This window comes from Pinus tabuliformis, chromosome 8 (genome assembly GCF_031772625.1).
Source record: "Pinus tabuliformis cultivar Carrire ecotype Pingquan chromosome 8, CPIR1, whole genome shotgun sequence".
NCBI classification, from domain to species: Eukaryota; Viridiplantae; Streptophyta; class Pinopsida; order Pinales; family Pinaceae; genus Pinus; species Pinus tabuliformis.
This window is the reverse complement of record NC_142294.1, coordinates 382,084,232-382,109,868: the sequence shown is the minus strand read 5'-3', so window position 1 is coordinate 382,109,868 and position 25,637 is coordinate 382,084,232. Positions and strand designations below refer to the sequence as shown.

The window sequence follows — 25,637 nt, the reverse complement described above, 5'->3', positions numbered from 1 at the left end:
TTATCTATATATTGTGATACATTACTTATTGATTCTTGACACTGGATAAGATCTAATCTAAACTTATAAAAATTTTGAAGTTGTCTTTTCTGAAATTTCTATGGTTCTTAACACACACTTAGCATAAACGTCAACTTAATCCAGTGCATCTAAAGAATAACACTTGATTGCATCTTAACTATTGATTTGTATGATAGCATGATGATCCTTTGTGTGGATTAAAGGTTCTTACGCACATTAACTTTAAAAATCACATGCTTGACTCATGGTAAATATGGATCTCTTTATTTCTCTATCAATTTAGACATTCAATCTGATTCAACTAGTTAACTAGCATAGCTTTCTTCATTTATTCCACACGTCAACTAAGCATTTGTCTGAACATTGCCATTGTATCTTGAATATAACTTCATCTAATTCATGGTAATTATGTTGATGTTTTTGCAGCATCGCACAGACATTCTCCCACAAGGTCATGCTGATTTGACTAGGGGAGAATGATACATTAACCCATGGGGCCACACTAATTTGGCCAGGGGTGAATGGCCCAAGGGCATTCTTCACAATGTTCACATTGTGCTCCGTGATGGACTGATCTATTTTTTATAGAGAAAGTTTGAACTGTTTATTGATTGGGGATTTTCACCCAATAGTGGGGTAAACAATTCTAGCCTAATGTTGAGTTGTCATGTAGGCTCCATGAGTGAAGCAATTTCTTGTGATGAGAAGCCATCTTGATGGGTCTCCACTCACCATTAGAGCTCTATATAAATAGACTAGCATGTGAGAGGCAAATTAGCATCATAGCAAGCTCATTGAATCCTTTCTAGTGGAGAAAATTCAGCTAAAGGAGAAATATGTTCTTCATCTTTTCTTCATCATTTCTCTCTCTCTTTGGAGGCCGCACGTGTGAGAAGGTTGACCGTTAACCAACACTTTGACAATCAAGTTTGACCATTGATCCATACAGTTGAGTTTTTTTACCAAAGTCAACTGTAGGAAGGTCACAAGTGCGATGGTTTGACCAGCCACAATTTGACTGTGGCCCACAAGGTTGCACATGTGGATTGTTGACCACATACTTTGACCAACATTGAGAGTTGACCGCAAGGCCAAAGTTTGACTGCATGAAACTTTGATTAGGCTGTTTGACCAATATTGACTTCTGATTTTTGACTAGTTTAACCAGCAGTTGTTTGACCAAGTTTGACTAGTATTTTGACTTGTATATTGGCACAGATTTCTAGACATCTTTTATTTGTAAATCTTGTTGAAAGACAATTCCTCAAGAAAAGATTGTTGGGTTTTCTCCCAAGGTTGGGTTTCCCAGGTGAAAAATTTTGTGTCTATTGTGCATGGTTGTCTTTCTGTGATTTTTATTGTTTCCGTTGCATTTACAGTTGAGATTTTCTATGTGTAATTATTCAATGATATCAATGATTTGAAAAAAACTGGTTGAAAATCATTAGAAACTAATTATCAGAACAAAAAAATGTATTCTACTGTACTTGCATAGAATTTCAACATGGAATCAGAGCTTTCTTGAAGATCAGCCACAGAACAAACCTTAGATTTCAGTATGCAGGAGCTTGTACAAACCATATCTCTTGACAAGATGGTACCCAGTCTCAAAGTAGAAGACAAGTTGGATGATGCTACAAATTTCAGTTCTTTGAAGCCCAAGATATTCCTTATCTTGAATGAAAATGATATTTAGAATTATGTGAAGGAAAAAATCTCAGAACCAGCAAATGTTGAGGAGAAAGCCAAGCATAAGAAGAATGAAACAAAGGCTAAGAGGATCTTGATAGATTCCATAAAGGACCATTTGATTCCATGTCTTACTGAGTCGAAGACTGCCAAAGAGATGTATGATGCCTTGGTGGGATTATTCGAGAGAAAGAACACTAGCAGAAAGTTAGCCTTAAGGCATCAACTCTGCAGTATCATGATGTCTAGATCAGAGTCCACTTATCTCATGAGAATCACCCTGTTGATAGATCAACTTAGAGCCAATGCATATATCATTCATGATGCAGAGCTTGTTACAGTGACTCTTAATGGATTTCCTTCTTCATGGGATCCATTTGTACAAGGTATTTGTGCACGAGATGAGCTTCCCAAGTTTGATTAGCTTTGGACTGATTGTGTCCAAGAGGAGGCTAGATTGTTGTCCAAGAACAACTTGCAGAGACCTTAGGATGAAGAAACTCAAGCCCTTGCAACTCATGCAAGGAAAGGAAAAGGAAGAAGAAACTTTGATAAGAAGAATATAGGTGGAAGATCAACTCCAATTCAAGATCAAAAGAAGAAGGATCTTTCAAAGATCAAATGCTTCAAATGTCATACATTTGGTCACTATGCCTCCCAGTGTCCTTAGAAGAAAAGGAAGGGAAAGCAGTGTGCATCAATAGCCGATGTTGATGATGACAATGAGTATCTACCAAAAAAGAAGACAAAGGAATCTAAACTTGATGAGGTTGCAGATGAACTTTGGAAGGAATATTTATTTGTCTCCTCTCTTGCCACACACTATTACTAACAGTGGTGATATTTGGTTGGTGGGCAATGGTGCTTTTAGGCACATGATACGTTCACGAGATTCTCACTGACTTGACAGAGAGGGATTCAACATTGCAAGTGGAACTTGGAGGATAATGCAAAGTATGCAGTAAAGGAGTTGGGAGAATATCATTTCAGCTGGATTTTGGAGATTCTTTACACATGAGAGATGTATTGTTTGTACCAATGTTGCACGAAGCGGGAGCGAAGCGGGAGCGAAGCGGGAGCGAAGCGGAAGCGCGGAAGCAGAAGCGTGGAAGCGTCATTTTCCAAAAATCTAGGAAGCGAAGCGTCCGCGGAAGCATCTGCTATATATATATATATATATATATATATATATATATATATATATATATATATATTTTTATATATTTTTTTGCATTTATACTCAAAACAAACATTCCAAATACCAAATTAATTGTAGAAGACATGAAAACATGCATATTTTTGCATAAATCAAGATAGATATAACATCCATTGTACATTAATGATCTAGAATCTAGATTCATCTCCTCTTGTCTAGCCTTTGCCTCTACCTTGATTGTCTAGGGATATTAGTCAACATTGCCCAATTTTTATCAAACTACCTAATTCAAGACTTAAAATATGGTAGAAAAAGCTTAACATGTTTGATCGATGATTTTGACTTGATTGAAAGGTAATTTTTTGCTAAGGGTGTGCCGCGTGACAAAGGAGTTCAACAATTAACACCACCAACACCAGGGTACATATAGGGCTTGGTGCTCTTGATTAAATGCTAATCGCATACCTTCATACTTGATATAATCTAATGAAATGCCACAATCCCATTGATCCTGAATTCCTGAAAACTGTTAAGTCTGCTGAATTTTGAATAGGATATGAAATTCTATTTTCTCCATATGAAGTCCAATGAGGCTGGAACCACTCTCAAACATTCTGAGTCATTTCATGGTAATGTTAAAAATTTAAGTAAAAGGATGAAAATGAAAAATAAAGGAGAATGTCACTTTTACTTTAAGAATTTAACATTACCATGAGGGAGCATCTGCTATATTTATATTTTTTTTTGCTTTCATTTGTCACCCTAACCCAAGGTGGACCCACCCCCAACAAGCAAACTCACCTAAAATTTAAAAAAAAATTGAAAAAAAAACGATTTTCTAAATGCTTTTCCGGAAGCTTTTCTGGAAGCGTCCTGGAAGCGTCCTGGAAGCGTCTGGGAAGCGCCTGGGAAGCGTCTGGGAAGCGTCTAAGAAGCGTCGTACGAAGTGCGCTTCGGCGCTTCGGAAGCGGCAACGCTTCCAAATTTCCAGGAAGCGTCTAAAAATTTCGGAAGCGCGCTTCCGGCCAAGCTTCCTAGGCGCTTCCGTACGGGACGCGCTTCGGGGCTTGGAACCGGGGGGGGAGGGGCGCTTCGTGCAACACTGGTTTGTACCAAGAATGAAGAAGAACCGTCTCTCTATTTCAGCATTGGATAGAGCTTACAAAGTTGCATTTGTGGATGGTTAGGTTCTTTTATGGCCTAAGGGATTAAGCATAGATGTCCAGCCTAAGCATTGGTACATGACAGTATCAATTTATGTGATTTATGGCAATAAATCTTTCCTCACCTGCATTACCAAGCTTTGCCAACATTGAGGAGGATGGTTACAGGTCTTCCAGAGCTCTAGGTAGAGCATGATGGTGTTTGCAGGGGTTGTGCACTTGGCAAGAATGCCAAGAGATCTTTTTCGAGCAGTGATAGTAGGTCCAAGGGGAACTTGGATCTAGTACATTCAAATATTACAGTGACCAAGAAGAGGTCGGCATGGCTTCGTGACACTTTAGAGGATGCAGAGAGGCACGCAGTTCCCAAGTGTACTTTCACGGAGAGCAAATGACCACTAAGATTCTCGAGCTATATGGCATTGATTAACCACATAATTGATTCTGAGCCTTCCAGTCATAAAGAGGCAGCAGGCTAGCAAGTTTGGATGGATGCCATGATAGAGAAGTATCAATCCATCATGAAGAATAATGTGTCGGAGATCGTTTTGAGACCAAGGGGAAGTCAATAGTGACTTCCAAGTGGATCTATAAGATCAAGAAAGAAGCAGATGGCAACATTGAGAAGTACAAAGCGAGGTTTGTGGTGAGAGGGTTCTCTTAGAAAGAGAGAGAGGACTATGACAACACCTTTGCTCTAATCGCCAAGTACACTTCTATCAGGATTGTTGTTTCTATTGCTTCAGTCATGGGTTCAAGTTTACATCAAATGGATGTAAAGACGCGTTACTCAATGGTTTGATTGACGAGGAAGTGTACATAGAGCAACCTCAAGGCTTTGTGATACATGGGAAGAAGTCCCATGTCTGCAGATTGAATAAGGCTTTGTACGGATTCAAGGAGGCACCCAAGGCATGGTATTCCAGGATTAATGGATATATGGTGAGTTTGGGCTTCACCAATAATGATGTGGATCCTAACCTTTACTTCATAGTTGTTGATGGTGATCCTTAGGTCTTGGTGTTGTATGTTGATGATCTATTCCTTACTAGGGCAAAGAGGCTCATTGTCGAGTGCAAGAGGGAGATGGCCTCAATGTTCGAAGTGAAGGATCTTGGCTTGATGCATTATTTCCTGGGATTGGAGGTGTGGCAGAGACCGGGTATGATCTTCATTGGACAGGGGAAGTACATAATTAAAATCCTCAGTAGATTCGGTATAATGGATTGTAAGTCCATCACTGCACGTGTGGTAACAAATTTGAAGAAGTTGAGTGATTCCACTTCACACTCAGATTTGGTTGAACCCACTATGTACAGGTAGTTGATTGGATCCTTGATGTACCTAGTTAACACCAAGCCAGATATTTTCTTTGCAATGAACACCCTGAGCCAGTTTATGGTTGAGTCGAGGCATGTACATTGGGTTGCAGCGAAGCATGTGTTGAGGCACCTGCATGGTACAGTTGGATATGGCCTGGGATATGTCTTAGGTGGTGAAGTGAGGCTGCCGAGATATACTGATACTGATTGTGCTGGGAATACACTGGACAAAAAGACCTCAAGGTGTTGTTTCATCTTGGGATCAGCGATGTTATCACGGTTTAGCAGGAAGCAGACTTCTATCACACTCAGTATTGGTTGCAAATCAGGTAGCAATATGGCTTTAGAAGCTACTTGCAGGGATATTTGATCAGGTGGACGACCTTGAGATATTTTTATAATCAAAGTTGTTTCAACCTTTCATAAAATCCAGTATTCAATGACAGGTCGAAGCACATTGAGATCAAATATCACTTCGTCGAAGACATGGTAAAGTGGCGGTGAATATCCATGCTTAAGAGTCTTGTTATACTATATGTTGATTGTAAGTTTGACTAGATGGAGGCTAGTAGCATGAGAGCCTTGACTTATTGGGCTTTGATTTCACACTTGATTTAGATTGTTGTGATTCAACCTGGAATATTAGGTGGAGCACTCACCCTCTTGGCACATAGGGAAGTGCTCACCTATTCTATTATTACTTTTCTACTAGTTGTTGTGGTCGTTCCATGTTCTTGATAGTTAGTGGCATACCTAAGCACCATGACAGATTGTAATGTCTCCATCCACTTAGGAGACATAAGGAAGAGAATCCACTAGCTTAATATGTTTCCTATAGGCTAGGACGGGAAAAATTAATAAATGGAACATGATTCACCTAGGAGAAAACATTACAAAAGCTAAAGTGGTGAAAAGGAGGAGTGGATCCTATGCTAATGAAAAGTCACTTTTAAATTATAAAGTGAGAAAACGCACCAAAGTAACTTTACTAAAATAAAAGGGTAAAAAGGTGGCAAGAGTAGCAAATGAGTTATAAAAGAGGGAAAATGAGGATCTCTCCTCACTCTTGAATTTTACTCACTTGAGAAAAAGAATTTTGAAGAACGTTTAATGAAGAGTCTAGGGTTTTTGGAAACCCTCATTGTTGGTTGCTAGTTTTAGTGTTGAAACCATACACACTAGCTACTTTGGGAGGGGAATCACTCAGATTTCGACATTGGGCTTTATTGTGGATTGAGGAGAAGAAATGGCAGAGATGGAGTAAGCTTTCATGGTGTTATCAATTGTTTTTATCTTCTAATGTTGGGTATTCTATCTTCTTTTGCAGGCTGAGATTATATACCCTTTAAGGGTCGAGTTCTGCCATAAGTTCAAAGGGTCAAGTCCCATCAAAACGGGGGTTGAGCTACCCCTGTTTTTGCTGGCCAAGTTACTTGGTATAAGGGTTAAATATTTCCCTTCTGAAGGGGCCAAGTTTACTACTGATAGAGGGGCCAAGTTTCTCTTGATTTCCAAGCTAGAGCTGATATCAGAAAAGAGGCCGAGTTTTATGTTTCATGAGGGCCAAGCTCACTCTTTTATGCTGGACGAGTTGCTGGTGGAGGCCATAAACTTCTAACTGAATTTGTCAACAGAATGTGCAGAGATTATAACTGCTGTAGTGACCATGAACTACCTGATTTGCTGGCTGAGTGAACTGAAGTGCATTTACAGTCATTCTTGGAGGCTGAGTATGAAAGAAGGGATCGATTTGTTGCTGTTCTAGAGGATGGTACAGACATTCTTTGCATGGATTGTCATTTCTAGGTGAAAAGAGGTCGAGCTACAGTCATCTGGAAGCCTATCTCTCTCAATATTGTATTTCCTGAACCCACCTCAAGGCATCTGATATATTGAAGTTTGTATTGATGAATTATTTCCAGGTTCTTCTACTCCATTTGCTCACTATATACTCTTGTGTCATGTTAATGAAATGACTGTTTATTCTTCAAAATATGGTTATGCAGACTTGTGTGGGCAGTATGCATATTTTTGGGCATAGTCCAAGCAAATAATATTGTTTTGAAGCATTTCCTTGGCATGTGTTAGTCACTGTGTATGTTAATTTGATATTAAACTCAAGAAAGTGCACCTACAGCCAAGTACACACAAACCTTGTGCCAAAATGTCACACTGAAAACTCAGACCAAACTCAGAGAATTAAAGGGGAGATTCTAAGGTATTCCAGGGGGGTATCTTACACAGATGGATTGATGATGATTTGACTCCTTGATCAGATCTAGCCATTGCACATTTCTAGGAGATGGTTATGCCTTGGAGAATGCCCCTACAAGCCACACATGCCACTTGGGAGATTCACACATGTGGCATTGAATGCCTATTTGCACAATTTTTGAGATATGGTTGGTAAAGCAATTGGTATTGGAGAGGTTTACGGGGCACATTGGACCATTTGACACATTTTTATGCTCACCTTAGGAGTGCATCCCACCTAATGAGCTCACGTGCTTAGAGATTTGTACCTATGGCAGATTCATTTTATTTTATTACTTGCTTGATATGTCCATTGGGTTAGCTAGATGGAGTGTTTATGTTTTCATAGAATACATATAGGGTTTTAGGATAAATACTATTATTTTAAAGGAGGAAGTTTTGAGCTCCTGATCTATAAAAGATGAGCTCCTCCTATTGTAATGGTTGCTGAAAGTTTGTGGAGACAATTGAGACTAGCCTTTTAATATTTGAAGGTGCTCTTAGAGCTTGAGGTTTATGCTTTTGGAGTTATATTGCTCAAGTGGAATGTCACTATTTCGGTTTCTTCAAGCATGTCAAGAGGGCAATGCATTGGCAACAAATCAAAAGGCATTTAGGCAGCAATTTCAAACCAATATTAACAATATCGACTTTTATTCAATTAAAACAGATTCGATACCACCTAGTGTATACATTAAACAATACTAATGGTATTTCTTGAAGCAATGAATTGTTAATAATGTAAGACACAAATACATAAGCTATTTGATAAGACAGTTTGAAGAACAAACTCATGTCTTACACTTCCAAAGATCAGATCAAAATGGCTCAGTTTAAAATACATCTGGCCCATAAGAAATTCTACAAATATACTCTCTTTGTTGACCTATTATAGTTATCAATGAAATACATAAAAAGACTATTATTCAAAAGAATAAATTTCCTCAACAAAATCCATTATTAGTTTCATACTGTTGATAACTTGAAAAGTGTGGTTCAATTTACCTTTACAAGTTGATCAGCTTCCTCTGACGTATTTCCACAAAAGAAAGTCTTTGATGTATCCCCATGATATCCCTATCATACAATTTGTTATCTTAGGAATAGCACTTATCTAAAAGTACCAACAATTAAAATTTTACAAGCCCAAAACAATTTGAAAAGAAAAAGGATAAAAGAGAACCAATAACAAATTGCTTTGTAATAGATTCCCAGGTAGGAATCATCTTAAAGGAAGAGAGCACGATAGAATAATTACAAGGAAATAAAGAAATAAACTATAAGAATATACACCAAAAAAACAAGAGGTCATCAATGGAATTAATACATACATTGTATATCAACAGAAATATGTGCAGCAATAAGTTGAAATGCAATTATCCTTTACCAAATATGCAGCAAGTGATTAGTGCCTAGTCCATTGGGTGAATGGGGCTATAACAAGGTTCAAAACGCAGGCTGTCCTGAAGGAGGAAAAGAAAAATATGGCTAAAAAATACAAGTTAACTGCACTCCTCTTTGCTGTCCTATATTGCAAAATAAACCTGGGTTATTACATATCTAGACAACATCCCACACTCAAGGAGATTACAGCTATCCGGAGTTATGTTAATGTGCATTTGTCCATAAATAGAAAAGGAAGTACAATCATGGACAAAATTCCATTGATAAACTAAAGTGAAGATGGAAGCAGTATACCAAGTTCTTACCCCTCCAGAACAAATCAAAAGCTGTTTCAGCAAAATGGAAGCAACAATAAAAATGTGAAAGACAACCTCACCCACAATAAAAATGTTGCAGAGCCTCCAAGCACATCCAAGGAAAATTGCATTAAGCTCCAGGGGAAGAAGTTCTCCCAAATCCAATCATACCCCTAAGTGAGGGAGCTTCTTTTTATACAGAGTGACTAGCTCAACCTCTTACAATAAAAAAATAGTATTTCCTTTACTCTAGAAAGTGCTGAAAAGTCTCAACTTTCCAATGTAGCCCAATTGCTTTGATATGTGACCCTTAATGATAAACCTGTGAGAACATGATGCCTCACCATGCTCCAAATGAGAATATGGCTCACTTATGGAATTCAAGGGGCCCCAGAAACGTATAGTAATCCAGGGCCGCCCTTAATCATTTGTGCTATCACATGGGTAATATGTGTTGAGAAATCTAGGGGCAGTTAGATTGGGTGATTTCTCTTACTTTGTTAATTTCTTGTGATGTAATTTTACTTAACTTGATTAGCTTCTTCTTTCACTTGATTATTATTAGTATTCTCTTCATCGAACAACTACCAAACCATGAAGAACAATAAGACAAGAGGACACAAGATATAGGCGTTCAGCCAGGGCCAAAACCTCTCCAACTGAGAGGAAAACCCACAATAATTCTTCTCTTCTTATAGAACTTCAATTGACAAATTCCAAGACCTATGACTCTTGACTAAGACCCTACCCTACTCTTGACTCGTTTTTTTTTCAATTTTAGGTGAGTTTGCTTGTTGGGGGTGGGTCCACCTTGGGTTAGGGTGACAAATGAAAGCAAAAAAAAATATAAATATAGCAGATGCTCCCTCATGGTAATGTTAAATTCTTAAAGTAAAAGTGACATTCTCCTTTATTTTTCATTTTCATCCTTTTACTTAAATTTTTAACATTACCATGAAATGACTCAGAATGTTTGAGAGTGGTTCCAGCCTCATTGGACTTCATATGGAGAAAATAGAATTTCATATCCTATTCAAAATTCAGCAGACTTAACAGTTTTCAGGAATTCAGGATCAATGGGATTGTGGCATTTCATTAGATTATATCAAGTATGAAGGTATGCGATTAGCATTTAATCAAGAGCACCAAGCCCTATATGTACCCTAGTGTTGGTGGTGTTAATTTTTGAACTCCTTTGTCACGTGGCACGCCCTTAGCAAAAAATTACCTTTCAATCAAGTCAAAATCATCGATCAAGCATGTTAAGCTTTTTCTACCATATTTTAAGTCTTGAATTAGGTAGTTTGATCAAAATTGGGCAATGTTGACTAATATCCCTAGACAATCGAGGTAGAGGCAAAGGCTAGACAAGAGGAGAAGAATCTAGATTCTAGATGGTTGATGCATCTAAATGGTTGATGCTCGAATAATTAATCATTAATGTACAATGGATGTTATATCTATCTTGATTTATGCAAAAATATGCATGTTTGCATGTCTTCTACAACTAATTTGGTATTTGGGATGTTTGTTTTGAGTATAAATGCAAAAAAATATAAATATATATATATATAGCAGACACTTCGCTTCCTAGATTTTTGGAAAATGACGCTTCCGCGTCCCCGCTTCATGCAACATTGGCTGCGCTGCTCTCTCGGCACAATCTCTGCCTTCTCTGTTCCTCTGTACTCAATGCCCCTCAACTGCTCTCCCGATCACTGATTCTATCTCTCCTAGCAAACCCCACTCTAGAGAATAAAATGACTGATCACTTTGGTGTGCTCTCCAAGTCACCCTCAAGCCTCCTCTTATACTTTTCCTGTTGACATCTCAACGGCCGAGATTAAGTCCCTAATCAATGGCTAAGATTAGATCTGGCTTGATCCATGTCTTTTGGACCACTCTAACACAGATTCATATTAATACACATTAATATTTTATTTTCCCTAAGTTTAGACTTAGGGACTCCATTAAAAATATTAATTATTTTAATATCTCTTAAAGGCTGATCTGTTTAGAATCTGCCCAAACCCTTTCTGGGTATTGGAGATCTCATGTGCCCCAACCTCTCCACCAAATTTCGTGGCTAAAACACATCCGATGCTACCCCAAATCAACAGTTTCTCACCCATGCTAGAAGGTCGATTTGACATTGCTCCTATGTCAACATGTCACCTTGTGTAGGCCGACTTGAAATTTGCATCATGACGAGGTCTTGGAGGGTCTTTTGACTCAACTTTGACTCAAATAAATTATCGTTACAATATGTAACATGCCCAAGAAGGGTCTTTTATACATGACAATGACTTTCTTGACTTGAAGATTCAATGGCAAGCCCTAGAAGCTCTCAATGGGAGCTTGACCTATAAAAAAAATCCTTAAGAATGAAATCCATGCCTCAAGAATAACAATAATAAATTTATTTTTCTCGCTTCATCAAATACATAAAATCATGATTACATATGTCATTATGAAGACCGAACCTAGTTACATATTTCAACACTCCCTCTTAACTAGGGAGGTATTCATAATCCATACAAGGTACTTGGACATTCTCAATCCGAAGAATTCTCATAAAAAGAGTTAGATCGGTAAGCCATATATTTGCAACATACCAACCAGCATTGTCACATAGTAAGGCCTTGACTAACAGTTCTATCTCTCCACAAAATCTGAGCACAATACTGGCGAGACCAATGACTGATTGACACCATCATCATTGTCTCTCAAGGCACATACCCCACCCGAGTGTTCACAAAGTATGTCCTTATAGTACACTTCCTGTCTTGGAATGACACATCCTCAATAAATTTCCTCTTTGACTACTCTTATCTTGGATGCCCTACCTCATCCTCAAAGAGTATCGAATGCCAAAGCTTACCCAATCCTCTATTCTTTCTTCTCGATGTGAAGACAAGAATGATGTGTCTATCTCTCCTTCTCAACTAGGGAAGATATACCCATTCTTATATAAGGAATGTGCCCAAGCTCCCCCTTATCCAGGGACTAGTCCATGCTCCCTCCTAATCAGGGACTTGTTACGAACAACAGCTCTTATCTTCTTTGGTGGAGATCATGGCACTGTCAGCTACTTGTAGGACTCCCCCTTTTGATGTCATGAAGTACATTATGGAGTCTTCATTTTTCACAGGGCATCAGCCATCCACCACTTTCCTTCACGAACCATATCAGTCATGTCATCCTTCTCTTTATTGGAAAGTGAACTTCCAATTCACATCTGGCTTTTCTTCATACGGCAACCTCCTCTGATTCATGTTTCCTTTAGGATCTTCCATCCAACCACATGAGTGCTTAGTTGTAGGTGACATCTACAACTCTCTTTTGGTACCCCTGTATCAACTCATCCAGATGTTATTCAAAAATCAAAAATGAACATCAAATCAAAGTTACCTTCTGTGATGGCCTTTCCTCATGACATCTAGCTTGCTTGCAACATCAACATCCTACACATTCATAAACATATCTCCAAGACTTCATATTTCAAGGGTCTCTTTTCTTTACAGATCTTATCATGGTCTACTTCTCTATGGAGATGTCATGATCAATTCTTTTAGTCATCAGATGTTGACTTCCTTTCTCTTACGAGACCATAGTTGCATCTTTGACGATCTCTTCTTTCTTTCTTGACATATTGCTTCCTAGGAACTTTCCATCCATAGTCTCTTCATCTTTGTCAACTACCTCATATTCCATATGAAGACATATTATGTTGATTTCATCTTGTCAATATGTGAACCATGATGTTATGAATAAAATTTTCATAATTATATAATCTATTAATTAAATAAAAATAAATAAATAAATAAATATTAATAATTAATAAATTAATTAAATTAAGTTGCCCAATTAATTATGAAAGGGCACTTATGTCAAAAGGCGTGTTCTTTAACCCTTGTGACCAGTCAACTCCTATAAAGGAGAACCGCCCAAGGGCTTTTAATCATCATCATAGATATTATTTGCATACAAGTGTGTCTTCCATTGGCAAACTTCAGTGAACAACATTTAACTTGTTCCAATGGTATCAGAGCTTACCGATCTTTGCACATTTACACAGTCGGTATCGTTCCATGTTCGTTGCCTCACTATTCCCACCGCCTCTCTCTTTGTTGTGCCACCAATTTCCGTTGTCTCCACATTTTTCCCAATTGTTGAATTGTTGTTGCAGTCACCTGTTCTTCCCTGTCACCAGTTACATGACACTGTTGCTCCCTACTCGTTTGTTGCTCTATGTCATTCTGCCCCCGCCCCACGTTGCTTCCACATCCTGTTGTCCTCGTTCCCCAATCCCACGTCGTGTTCAACATCTTCGTCGCCAATTTCCCCGACGTCGTTCCTCGATCCAGACAGCCAACTCCAGATCACCCACATTTTTCCTCATTGGTCTAAACTCTATCGTGCATGCCAATCGTGTCCTCCCTCCGACAGGCTGACGTCCCGACAGTGACAGTCGATACTTACGTCTCCTGCTTTGCTCATTCTAAATAGTCAAACTGTCACGTTTATTCATTCTGTTGGGTCCACTCTATTTATGCATTGTAATCTAATATCAAATTATAATAATTATAACTAATTTAATTATAATTATTATATAATTAATAGTATATATTCAATAAATAAAAATTCTATATATTATAATAATAATAATAATATTATTATTATTTAATTATTATAAAAATAAATAATGAAATAAAAATTAAATTGGGTCTACTAAGAAAACGAGGAACAAAACGAGTAGCAATGACGATGCGAATTCAAGGAAAATTCAGGAGGAAATCAATAGAATGCGCCAGTGCCTTGACAATGTCGAAAAGAAGCAGGAGGAATTCGGAAAAGGCCAAGAGAGGATAATTAGTACTCAAGGCCAAATGGCAATTAATATAGAAAAAATAGAGAACATGATGAGCTAGTTTATGGGAGGTGTCAATCCAAGTTTTAATCCCTTAAGCACACAAGAGTCACCACAAAGTCCCAGGACTCCAAAAGGCGAAGTTTTCACAAGTCATGAATTTTCGTCGATGCACAAAGTCTCACGAATACCAAATATACAGTTCCAAGGAAGCTAGTAGTATACAAGTTTCCCGAAAGAGACTACCACAAAATTAAAAGGGAATTACCTAAGTACGATGGTAAGGATCATAAGGGCGCCATTGTGTGGGTAAATAAAATGGACGCCATCTTCAAAGCAAACCCACCAATAGGTGAATAAGAGAAGGTCATGACCACATCCAACAACCTGGAAGTTAAAGCATATGATTGGTTCCTATGGTGGTCCAACAGATGTGAGGCTCGTTCGTTCAATTGGAAAATTTTGTAGATGCCCTACTCAAAAGGTTCCATGACGAAGAAGAAGACGATGTTTACGAAAAAATCGTTCACCTCAAACAAAAAGGATCTGTAAGCGAATACACCCACAAGTGGGAAGAATTACCTATAAGACAAAGGGGGTTCTCCAATGAACAACTACTAAAAATGTATAGATGTGGGCTTAAAGAGTATATTCGAGAAGAATTAAAACTATATAAACCCAAAACCATTGAAGAAGCTAGACATGCAACAATAATTATTGAGCGAAAATATAAGCTCCATAAAACACCATATGCCAGTAATGAAAAATCAAACAACTACTCAAAAGGGAAGTCAAGTAAGTCGTCTTCAGAAAACACTGGTAAGTACATTCCACCACCAATGTGCGAAGGAGGAAAACAACAGTCAAATTTTGAAAGAAAAAAAAGATGGCAAATGTTGGATGCGGAGATAAATATTCTCCAAGACACAAATGCCCTATGCAAAAACTTCACAACTGTGAAGCAGAAAAAGAAGAGGAATCTTTAGAGAATAGCTCTGGCGAAGAAAACAACGAAGAAATGAGACTACTAATCCTGATCCAAAAGAAGAAAATATGCCAAGAATTTCTCTGGCAGCTATCATAGGGATAGCTCAACCACAAACATTAAAGCTTAAAGGACATATTAAGAAGCAGAACGTTATTGTGTTAACAGATTCAAGAAGTACACACAATTTTTTAGATGTTAATGTCACAAAAAGGCTGAACATTTTTAATTATCCCATAGCAGATTTAAAAGTTATCGTTGTAGATGGAAAAAGATAGATGGAGTAGGGAAGTGCCATAAAGTTAAAATGCAACTAAATGAATATGAAATGGAGTCCAGTTTTTATATAGTCCCCTTAGGAGGTGTAGATGTCGTCTTAGGAGTACAATGGTTGCAAACACTAGGGATGTATTCTGCAAATCACCAAAAACAATTCATTAAGTTCAAAATGAATGGGAGGAAGTATAAGTTGTTTGGATTCCAAGCCCCAACTACCCAAATCATTTCTGCTCAACAAATGAAGAAGCTTATTCGCAAGGGAGGTCTAGTATTCGTCACACAATACCAACAATTAGAGTTATTATCGATAAAAGGAGTTCACCAACAGTGTAAAGTTACATCCATAATCCAGAAATATGACAAAGGTATTTCAAGAATTACTGATGAAATTACCTCCTGAAAGGAAAATTGAACATATCATTGAAGTCAAACCAGATTCGACACCAATAAATGTAAAACCATATTGCTACCTCCATCATCATAAAACAGAAATAGAAAGGTTGAGACAAGCCCTGTTAAAGTGTGGAGTCGTTATGAAACGCAGAAGTCCATATGCTGCACCAATAGTGTTATTCAGGAAGAAGGATGGGTCCTTCCAGTTATGTATAGGTTATTGGGGATTAAACAAAATTACTATTAAACACAAATTCCCCGTTCCATTTATTGATGACTTGTTAGACAAACTCCATGGTGTAGAATATTTTTCAAAATTAGATTTGAGGTCAGGCTACTATCAAATTCGAGTAAGATTATAAGACATAGAGAATATTGCATTCAAAACCCACGAAGGGCACTACAATTTTAAGGTAATGCCATTTGGTTTAACAAATGCACCAGCCACCTTCTAGGAAACCATGAACGAACTCTACCACCCATACTTGCGAAAATTCGCATTGGTCTTGTTTGACGATATCCTCGTCTACAGCAAAGCGTGGAAGGAGTACCTCAAGCATCTAGAAGAAGTACTTTTCGTATTGAAGAAGAATCAACTTTATGCAAAGTTATCAAAGTATATCTTTGGGCAAAAGGAAGTTGAGTACCTGGGACACGTCATATCCAAAGGAGTCAAAGTGGATCCCAGCAAAATTAAAGCGATTAAAGAATGGCCAAAACCCAAGAACATATCAAAACTAAGAGAATTTCTAGGTTTAACTGGGTATTACAAAAGGTTCATAAAGAACTATGCACATTTAACTGTGCCACTGATGAACTTGTTAAAAAAGAACGCTCTCTAATGGAATAACTAGGCAGATGAATGCTTTGAGAATCTAAAAAAAGTAATGCCGACCACACCAGTATTGGCAACTCTAGATTTCTCCAAACCGTTCATAGTCGAATGTGATGTTTCAAGATTTGGAACTAGAGTAGTATTAATGCGAGACAACCATCCTATAGCCTTCGAAAGTAGGAAGATTAACAAACGAGAAAGCTTGAAGTCAACTTACCAAAAAATATGCTTGCCATCATACATGCATTAACTAAATGGCGACAATATCTGCTCAGAAGTAAGTTCTCAATTCGAACCAATCACAATAGTCTTCAATTCCTACTTCAACAAAAAGCATTATCAACAGAACAACAAAAATGGATGGCGAAATTTTATCCATTCGACCTAGAAATACTGCACAAAAAGGGAAAGGAAAATGTCGTAACTGATGCACTCTCACAGAAAGATGATGACAACACAACATGTGTTGCCTTGGTAATTGTTCCTGACTGGTTAGACGAAATACAAGTTGACTATGCCAAGGATTTGGACTGTGGTGTGTTGGAAATACTGAGAGGGGGGGGTGAATCAGTATTTCTTTTCCGACTATTGTTTTGCCAGTTAAAACATTTATATTTAGAACACAAGATGAACAACAACAATAAATGCTTTTATTAATATAATCTTTGCAGTAAAATAGATACAGTATATAAGTGGTTGCAATCAGTTTCCAAGCACCAACTTGGACTTTTGTGAGGCTCCAACCTCCAAAGCTCCAACTATGTTTCGCCAAGGCAACAATCTTGGACTTAGGAGCATCAACTCCCAAGGACTTCAATCCTTTCAGTTCCTGAGACACGAATCCTTCCTACTTCTGAGGCACCAATCCAAAGGACTCCAATCCTTCTTACTTCTGAGGCATCAACCGCAAGGACTCCAATCCTTCTTACTTCTGAGGCACCAACCCCAAGGGTTCCGACCCAATCTTGTCAAGGCTCGTTTGATAGTAATGTTCTGCTCTCAGAACTCTTCATTACTGAGTTTTGTCTGTTTACAGCTTCACTGTAGTCTCCATGCTATAGCATCAATGACAACCAGTCTTCTTCTAAAGGAGTCATTACAACTCTTCATACTGCCCTCACAAAGTCTCCAATAGCCTTCATGACCTCTGATAATGTCTCCACACAGCTTTAGTGAGTTCACTGTTAGTTGCACTAAGCTCTGCATAAGAACCAGCTTTCTGTTCAAGCATATGTTCTTATTGTCAGAGCGAATGCTTCAGCATGAGTGTTTCTCTACTAGCTACTTCTACCCTTCGACTATATCCTGTCCTGTTGGTCCTTCGGCCCTTTTTTCTGTTATGTTGGACCCCCTCGCTGCCTCTGTTTCCTCCAACTGTATCAACAGCGTTCCACTCATTGTTCTCTATTTTTCCTGTTTTTATGCATTCCTCATGCCTCTGTCTATCGGTTTCCTTTTTTCGCTGGCTCTTAGGCTTCCTCCTTGGTCTCTGTAGTTTCCTCTGCATCGCTTGATCCTTCGGCTTCCCTCCTTGGTCGTTGTGGCTTCCTCTGTCTCTTCGTGCTCACCAACTCTCCTGAGACACGTTGATTCAACGGCGAGGACCGAATAACACACGGGGAACACATATTCCAAGTTAAACTGTAACAGCGCTCCTTTTTTTCATCATCAAGGACATACACAGGATTTTTCCAGTTTAACGGAGATGACTGTACCAATCAGGACGGCCCTTGCCTACCACGTCACCATCACAATCGCAATCGACATCATTCTGCCTATTGAATGATCGTTCAGGCCTCCTGAACTATCGAAACCATTATCATATGCATTTTGGCCCTTCAAACCACGCGCAAGGCCAATATTCAAATACACAGGAAATATGAGAAAAAACCACAAGCGAAGCGCTAAGGGCGGACTTCAAAAAATATTATACCCGCATCTATATTGTATCGGGTCCACCTTGTAATCGCAATTGGCAGTCGTCAATGGCCAATGGTCGATGGTCGATGGACGCAATATATATATTAACTGTGTTACAATTGAACCATCGGGTCCGCGGCAACTATCGCAATTGCCACTTTCGAAACGGCAAGGCTTTAAGCTCTTGCGATATGGCGGATGCAATATGTCATTAAACCAGAGCACAATGTTGCAGCGGGTCCGTGTATATAATATATATATATGTGTGTGTGTCTGTTGCAATTTGCAAGTGTTTAACGTGGCGAGGCTTAAGGCCCATATACATAACAATAAATATGAAATACTACCCAGACTTCACCTGTTTATATATACCTAGACATATATGTCATCGGGTCCACATATATGTATCGCAATCAGGGGTTTGGGGTGATGGAACATAGCCGAACCGCCGATTTCCATTGTCGCCGATATTTGTGTATGTGCCTGCTCCAATAGTGTATTCCGCGCACACATATATAAAATCTGCCTTTCCGCTCCGATAATGTATTGCATATATGTATGGTTTTTGCCGCCGATAGTGTATATGGCCTATATATATATATATATATATATATATGTTTATGCCACCGATAGTGCAAATGCATATATATATAAGTCTGTGCCTCCGATAGTGTAAATGCACATATATACTATATAGCTCCCGATAGCTCTGTTTTGGCTCTGTTTGCTCTGTTTGCTCCTCTGTTTGCTCTGTTTTTCTTTGGCATATATATGGCTCCTCCTATAGCTCCGATAGCTCTGTTTTGGCATATATATATATATATATATATGGCTCCTCCTGTAGCTCCTCTTGGTTCTTCTTGGGCATGTATTACATGCAACGCTCCTCCGATATGGCTCCTCTTGCTCCAAATGTGGCTCCTCTAGCTTGGCAATGTCTTTCAAAGAGACCTCCTCTGTTTGCTCTGATATTCTGCAATATGCCTCTCTTGCTAACTCCTCCGTTAACAGACTCTTGCTTATGGCTTGGCTATCCTGATGGCCTTGCTCCTGTCTCTTCATGGATCTGCTCTTCTTCCCCTTGGCTTCATATCGTCATCTAGTATCTAGAATATTGCCATATTGACATCAACGATAACCTAGGTCATCATGGTGCTATGATTGAAAATATCAGTCAATATGCCAACTTTGAATGGAAAAATGACATATTATGGTACAAAGGTAGAATTTATCTAACTCCATCATCCAAATTTAGAATGAAATTCTAAAAGAATCTCACAGTTCTCTGGCAGTTGGGCATGTTGGATTATTCAAAACCTACTACAACATTCGGCAATCATTCTACTGGGAGGGTATGAGTAAGGAAATCCAAAAATATGTCGTTGAATGTGATGTTTGTCAGAGAAATAAGGGTGAAAATATTCCAACTCCTGGGTTACTACACCCATTACATATTCTAAATCAAAAATGATAGGAAATCTCGATGGATTTCATTGAAGGACTACCTATGTCTGATGGTAAGGACAAGATATTTGTCGTAGTAGATAGACTCACCAAATATGCCCACTTCATGGAAATTAGAAAAAACTGACACAACCAAGCAAATTGCAGAAGTGTTTTGTAATTTACAAACTACATGGTTTTCTCAAGGTTACTGTTAGTGATAGAGACGCAAAATGTAAAGGCAATTTGTGGAAAGATTTATGCCACCAAGCAGGAATATCTCTCAACATGAGTTCGGCTTATCACCCCCAAACAGATGGTCAAACTGAAGTTGTCAATAAATGTTTGGAAAAATATCTCTGTTGTTTCGTCACTGACAAACAAAACAAATGGTCTTAGTGGCTACACCTAGAAGAAAGGTAGTACAATACCACCTATCATATTTCAACTAAAATGAGTCCCTTCCAAGGCTTATATGGCTATGCACCACCTAGGTGGAAGGATTTTGTGTTGCACAATTCTAAGGTTCAAGCAGAAAAGAACCACTTACAAGAAAGCCAAAGACTTATTAACTTGTTAAAAGAAAAATTAACAATGGCACGCAATAGAATGAAGCAATAAGCCAACCAACACCACACAGAAAGAGAATTCGAAGAAGGAGATTGGGTTTTCATCAGACTTCAGCCCTATAAGCAGTTATCATTATCTCCTAACTATAATGGACCATACCAAATAATCAAAAAAATAAGTAGTGTGGCTTACGGATTGAAGTTACCAAACAATTTGCGAATCCACAACACATTTCATGTATCAAGTCTCAAAAAAGTACTTGGGCAAAACCAAACAGCTCAAACAAAGATACTTGAGACCGACGAAGAAGGAAGGATCATATTAGAACCTAGAGGCATACTCGCTACCAGAGAGAAGGTACTACGATCCAAGACTATTAAAGAATACCTTATCAAAGGGAACAGACTACCAGAAGAAGATTCATCATGGGAGACGGAACATTTCGCCAGCAACACCCAACATTGCCTATGCTTTGCATAAGGGAGAGGCAATGTTATGAATAATATTTTCATAATTATAAATACCTATTAAATAAATAAATATTAATAATTAATAAATTAAGTTGCCCAATTAATTATGGAAGGGCACTTATGTCAAAAGACATGTTCTTTAACCCTTGTGGCCAATCAACTCCTATAAAGGAGAACTGCCCAAAGAATTGTCATCATCATCACAAATTGCAAAAATAAATAAATAAATATATATATATATATATATATATATTGCATACAAATGTGTCTTCCATTGGCAAACTTCAGTGAACAACATTTACCTTGTTCCACATCCCTTCATGCATCTTTCCAAAGGAAGAGATCCCTTTTTCTTTGAGCATGCTCATGAGGTAGATCTTTTACCAACGATATGTACAACTATATGATGACATGACTTAATCTATCAAATATATACATACCTATTTTCTCTTTTTGATCATCTAGACTTCCTTCGACAACTTCCTTTTCTTAATTGAAAGTACTTCAATCATCTTGACATGTTGCACTCTTCTGCCACCATAACATCATCCTTCTAAACAATGAATCCCACACAAGGTGGAATGACTAGCGAGACACTTGATTCTTCCAAGTAGAGGTGAACCTTCTAATGAAGATTCCAATGGAGGATCTAGATTATCCTCACCCGGAAAATGCTCCTTTCTCATGATGATGATGTATGATGAATTCCTTTTATCATGCTAAATGACTTTCTCCCAACCATATAATCCCCTCATGCCTTCAATGTGTTTACAAAGAGCCACATTCATATATATATGATGATTGTTACATCCATGTAGGCTTCTACTTCAGCTATTCTTTCAGGGTTCTCTAATGATGTCATGAGCTCTTGCTTCCACGGTATGCTTCTAATATGATGTCATCTTCTGCAATGATGCATCCTATCATACTTACAATGCTTCCTACCATGATAGTTATCATTTACACAACTAAAAAGAACTAAGTGAAGGATATTATCTCAGCGATAGTAGAGATCTTTCACTTCCTCCTTTGATTTCTTCTTCTCAAGTTCTTCCACTTCTTCGGTGATATGGGCTTCATTCCTTTTCTTCTTGTCCTTCTTGAGCTTCGGACAATCTCTCTTGAAGTGCCCATATTACTGACAACCACAGCATTGGACTTTTGACATATTCTTCTTCTTTTTATGAGAACCTAATTTCCCAAACTTTCCTTTTCTCTTAGCCATGGCAACAAATGTTTGAACTTGTTCGCTCCCACATCACTTTTTGCTTTCAACCTAGTTTCTTCAATCTTACATAGTGACCAAATTTCACTGAATGGGGTTGCTTCCTTCTTTCCATAAATGCTTGATATGAAGTTGCCCCATTCATCAGGTAGTGCATTAAGCACTACTGTGGTCATCTCTTCATTGGACATTATTTCCCCCAACTCTTGAAGATGGTCTCTCATTTCTGCCACTCTCATAAAGTATGAAGCTATTCCTTCTTCCTTTGATATCTTCATTTTGTATAGCTTGGTTCTTAAAGATATGACTTCTCCAACGGTGCTTACGGAGAACAATTCTACTAACTTTTCGTAGATTTCTTTTGATGTCTCCAACTTTGCAACATAAGGTATGAGGGGATCCTTGATGGATTTTATAAGGATCCTTTGAGCCCTTATTTCCCCTTTCATATACTTGGCTAGAGCTTGAGCTTCTTCCTTTGGAGGTTTAGTGATTGAACCCTTAACATGTCCAACGACTTCATTTTCTATGAGGATCAAATCTGTCCTCTTCTTCCATGCAAGGAAGTTTGATGACCCAACCAATTTGTTGCTCTCCTTGCAAAATGAAGTCATTTTAACAGATTCAGACATATATATAAAGATACTTGTGAAGATACTCCTTGATGACAATATCTTCAACTTGGTGCCTTCTTAATTTTGATGATGATGTTGATAATAGAAGATGTCTTCTTGATGAAGATGTCTTCCTTAAAAAGTGATCGTTGGCTCAAAGAGAAGGAGATCACCTTGATTCCTTGGTGATGATGACAACGCCTCTTCTTGCTTCCTCGAGTGATAGTGCGAAATGTGGTGGTCGTCCCAAGGTACTTCAAATGTAGGGTCTTTCTTTGGATGTCGAGTCCTTGAGGTCTTATTTCCTTTGTGATGTAGATTATAAGCTTTCAAAGAATACTTCATTTCAATAACCCTTCTTTGATGCTCTTAATTACTTTCTTCAAGATGATGAGAGGGTTAGTCCTTGATGATTGATGCTCTTGATGTTTCCCAGATGATCTTCTAGTGCTTCGACCCTCGAGTATCCTCCTTTAAGCTACCTATCCTTGATGTAGTCACCTTAGCTCTTATACCATGTTGAGAAATCTAGGGGCAATTAGATTAGGTAATTTCTCTTACTTTGATAACTACTTGTGATGTAATTTTAATTAACTTAGTTAGCTTCTTCTTTTACTTGATTATTATTAGTATTATCTTCATTAAACAACTACAAAACCATGAAGAAAAAATAAGACGAGGACACGAGATATGGGCGATCAACAAAGGCCAAAACCTCTCCAACTAAGAGGAAAATCCACAAAAATTATTCTCTTCTTATAGAACTTCAATTTACGAATTCAAAGACCTATCACTCTTGAACAAGACCCTCCAAGACCAAGTCAAATCTTTCCTTCTTTGCAGCAACTTCGACCTCAGCAACTTCTACAATTTCGATCCCCAACAGATTCTTCTGCAACTTCAATCTCCCCAGAAAATTCTTCTGCAACTTTTATCTCCAGTAGTTTCTTCTGTAGAAACCCTAGCCTTTGCACGTGTGGAAAATAATGGTAGATTCTTCCTCCTTTCCTCTTCGCTTGAGTTGATTCTCTCTCCTAGAGAATTCGGCTTGCAAAAGTGTCCTTCTTGATGACCTAACTTGACTTCTGCAACTCGTTCTTTTCTACTGCAATAGGTGCCCTAATTCCTTCAAACATGTGGAGAAAAATAGCCCAAAACAGTACGAAATTATAGCTCCTATTTTCTTCTTCTTGCCCTTCTCTTCTTCACACCTTTTCATTGATCGAACTTGTGTGAGTTGAGTGAGTGACTTCCAAGTGAGGTTGAGGTCTCCTTTACATAGGTTTCTCAACCATTCTAGAAGGACAACTTGACATTGCTCCTAGGCTGACATGTCACCTTCTGTAAGCCGACATGAACTTTGCATCATGACGAGGCCTCGAAGAGTCTTTTGACTCAACTTGGACACAAATAAATTATCTTTACAATATGTAACATGCCCAAGAAGGGTCTTTCATACATGACAATGACTTTCTTCACTTGTAGATTCAATGACAAGCCCTAGAAGCTCTCAATGGAAGCATGACCTACAAAATAAATTTCCTTGAGCATGAAACCCATGCCTCAAGAATAACAATAATAAATTTATTTTTCTCATTTCCTCAAATACATAAAATCATGATTACCTATGTCATTATGAAGACCAAACCTAGTTAAATATTTCAACAATATGATGAGTCCATTCATGCCATATGAACTCATGTTGCATAATACATGAGGCACATGAAGATGTTGGCGGCTTTCTCCCACTTAATTGGTCAACAAACGACCACATATAATAAAGGAGGGTGACTCTGAAATTGAGTTCAAGCATATTGTTGATTTTTTAGGAGAATTTTGATCTTCTAATAGGACAATTAATTCCAATGATTTCTTAATCAAGTTAACTTGTGTCACATGTATCATAAGCAATTATACATAGAAAATCTCAATAGTAATGACAGTAGGATCATAAAGAGACAGCGAAGCACACAAAGAGACAAATTTTCACCTAGGAAACCCAAACTCAGAAGAAACTCCAACAATCTTTTCTACAAGAAATTCTTGCCTTCAGCAAAATTAGAATCTAATTTTTTCAAGTCAAAATTAGTCAAACTTCACCATAAATCTACCATAGGTCAAACCTGGTCAAACTAGCCTAAATTCACGCTTCTCCATTTGGTCAACTCATATTCAAATAAGTCGAATTTCAGCCTCTTGCTACTACCCAGAAGTTTGGTCAAACTGCCCAATGACTAGATCAAACTATCCAGTCAAATTGCGGTCAAACTACCTCAAATAATCTCTGTCAAACATAGTTCAAATTGACCTCAGAAATATCAGTCAACACGGGTCAAATTGACCTCAGAAAAGACTTGGTCAACATTGGTCAATCTTTTGGTCAACTTCGATCTTCTTCTCTCTCCTTGGCACATGGGAACAGAAAACAAATGATTTTATGAGATCCAAATTGATGCCCAAGAAGGAGGTTGAATGGTGTTTATATAGTGGTCAAAGTAGGTGGATTTGGACAAAAGCTCAAACCCATTCAATTGGTGGGGCGGACCTGTTTGTTTGAAGCATGTTACCCACCACCAGTTGGTGACCCCTATAGGAGAAATTTTCTCCTAGATTTTTCTTCAGTCAGCAACAAGCACCCTTGCAACCACTCAATAGCACTGATGTTCTACTTTATCTCTGCCACCTGAGCCAACCATTGTGTACCCTCCCAGATTTGTCTTCTGTTGGCA

General features: G+C 38.2%; 1 protein-coding gene across 1 annotated transcript in view; it reads right to left on the bottom strand.

Moving 5' to 3' along the window:
- The window catches only part of MAP1D (methionine aminopeptidase 1D), a 494,905-nt gene that overhangs the window by 263,345 nt on the left and 205,923 nt on the right, over positions 1–25,637 (bottom strand). Inside the window, exon 6 of the mRNA XM_089372168.1 lies at positions 8,610–8,681. Coding sequence (XP_089228294.1) covers positions 8,610–8,681 — 72 coding nt within the window. The remainder of the gene's footprint in view (positions 1–8,609; positions 8,682–25,637) is intronic.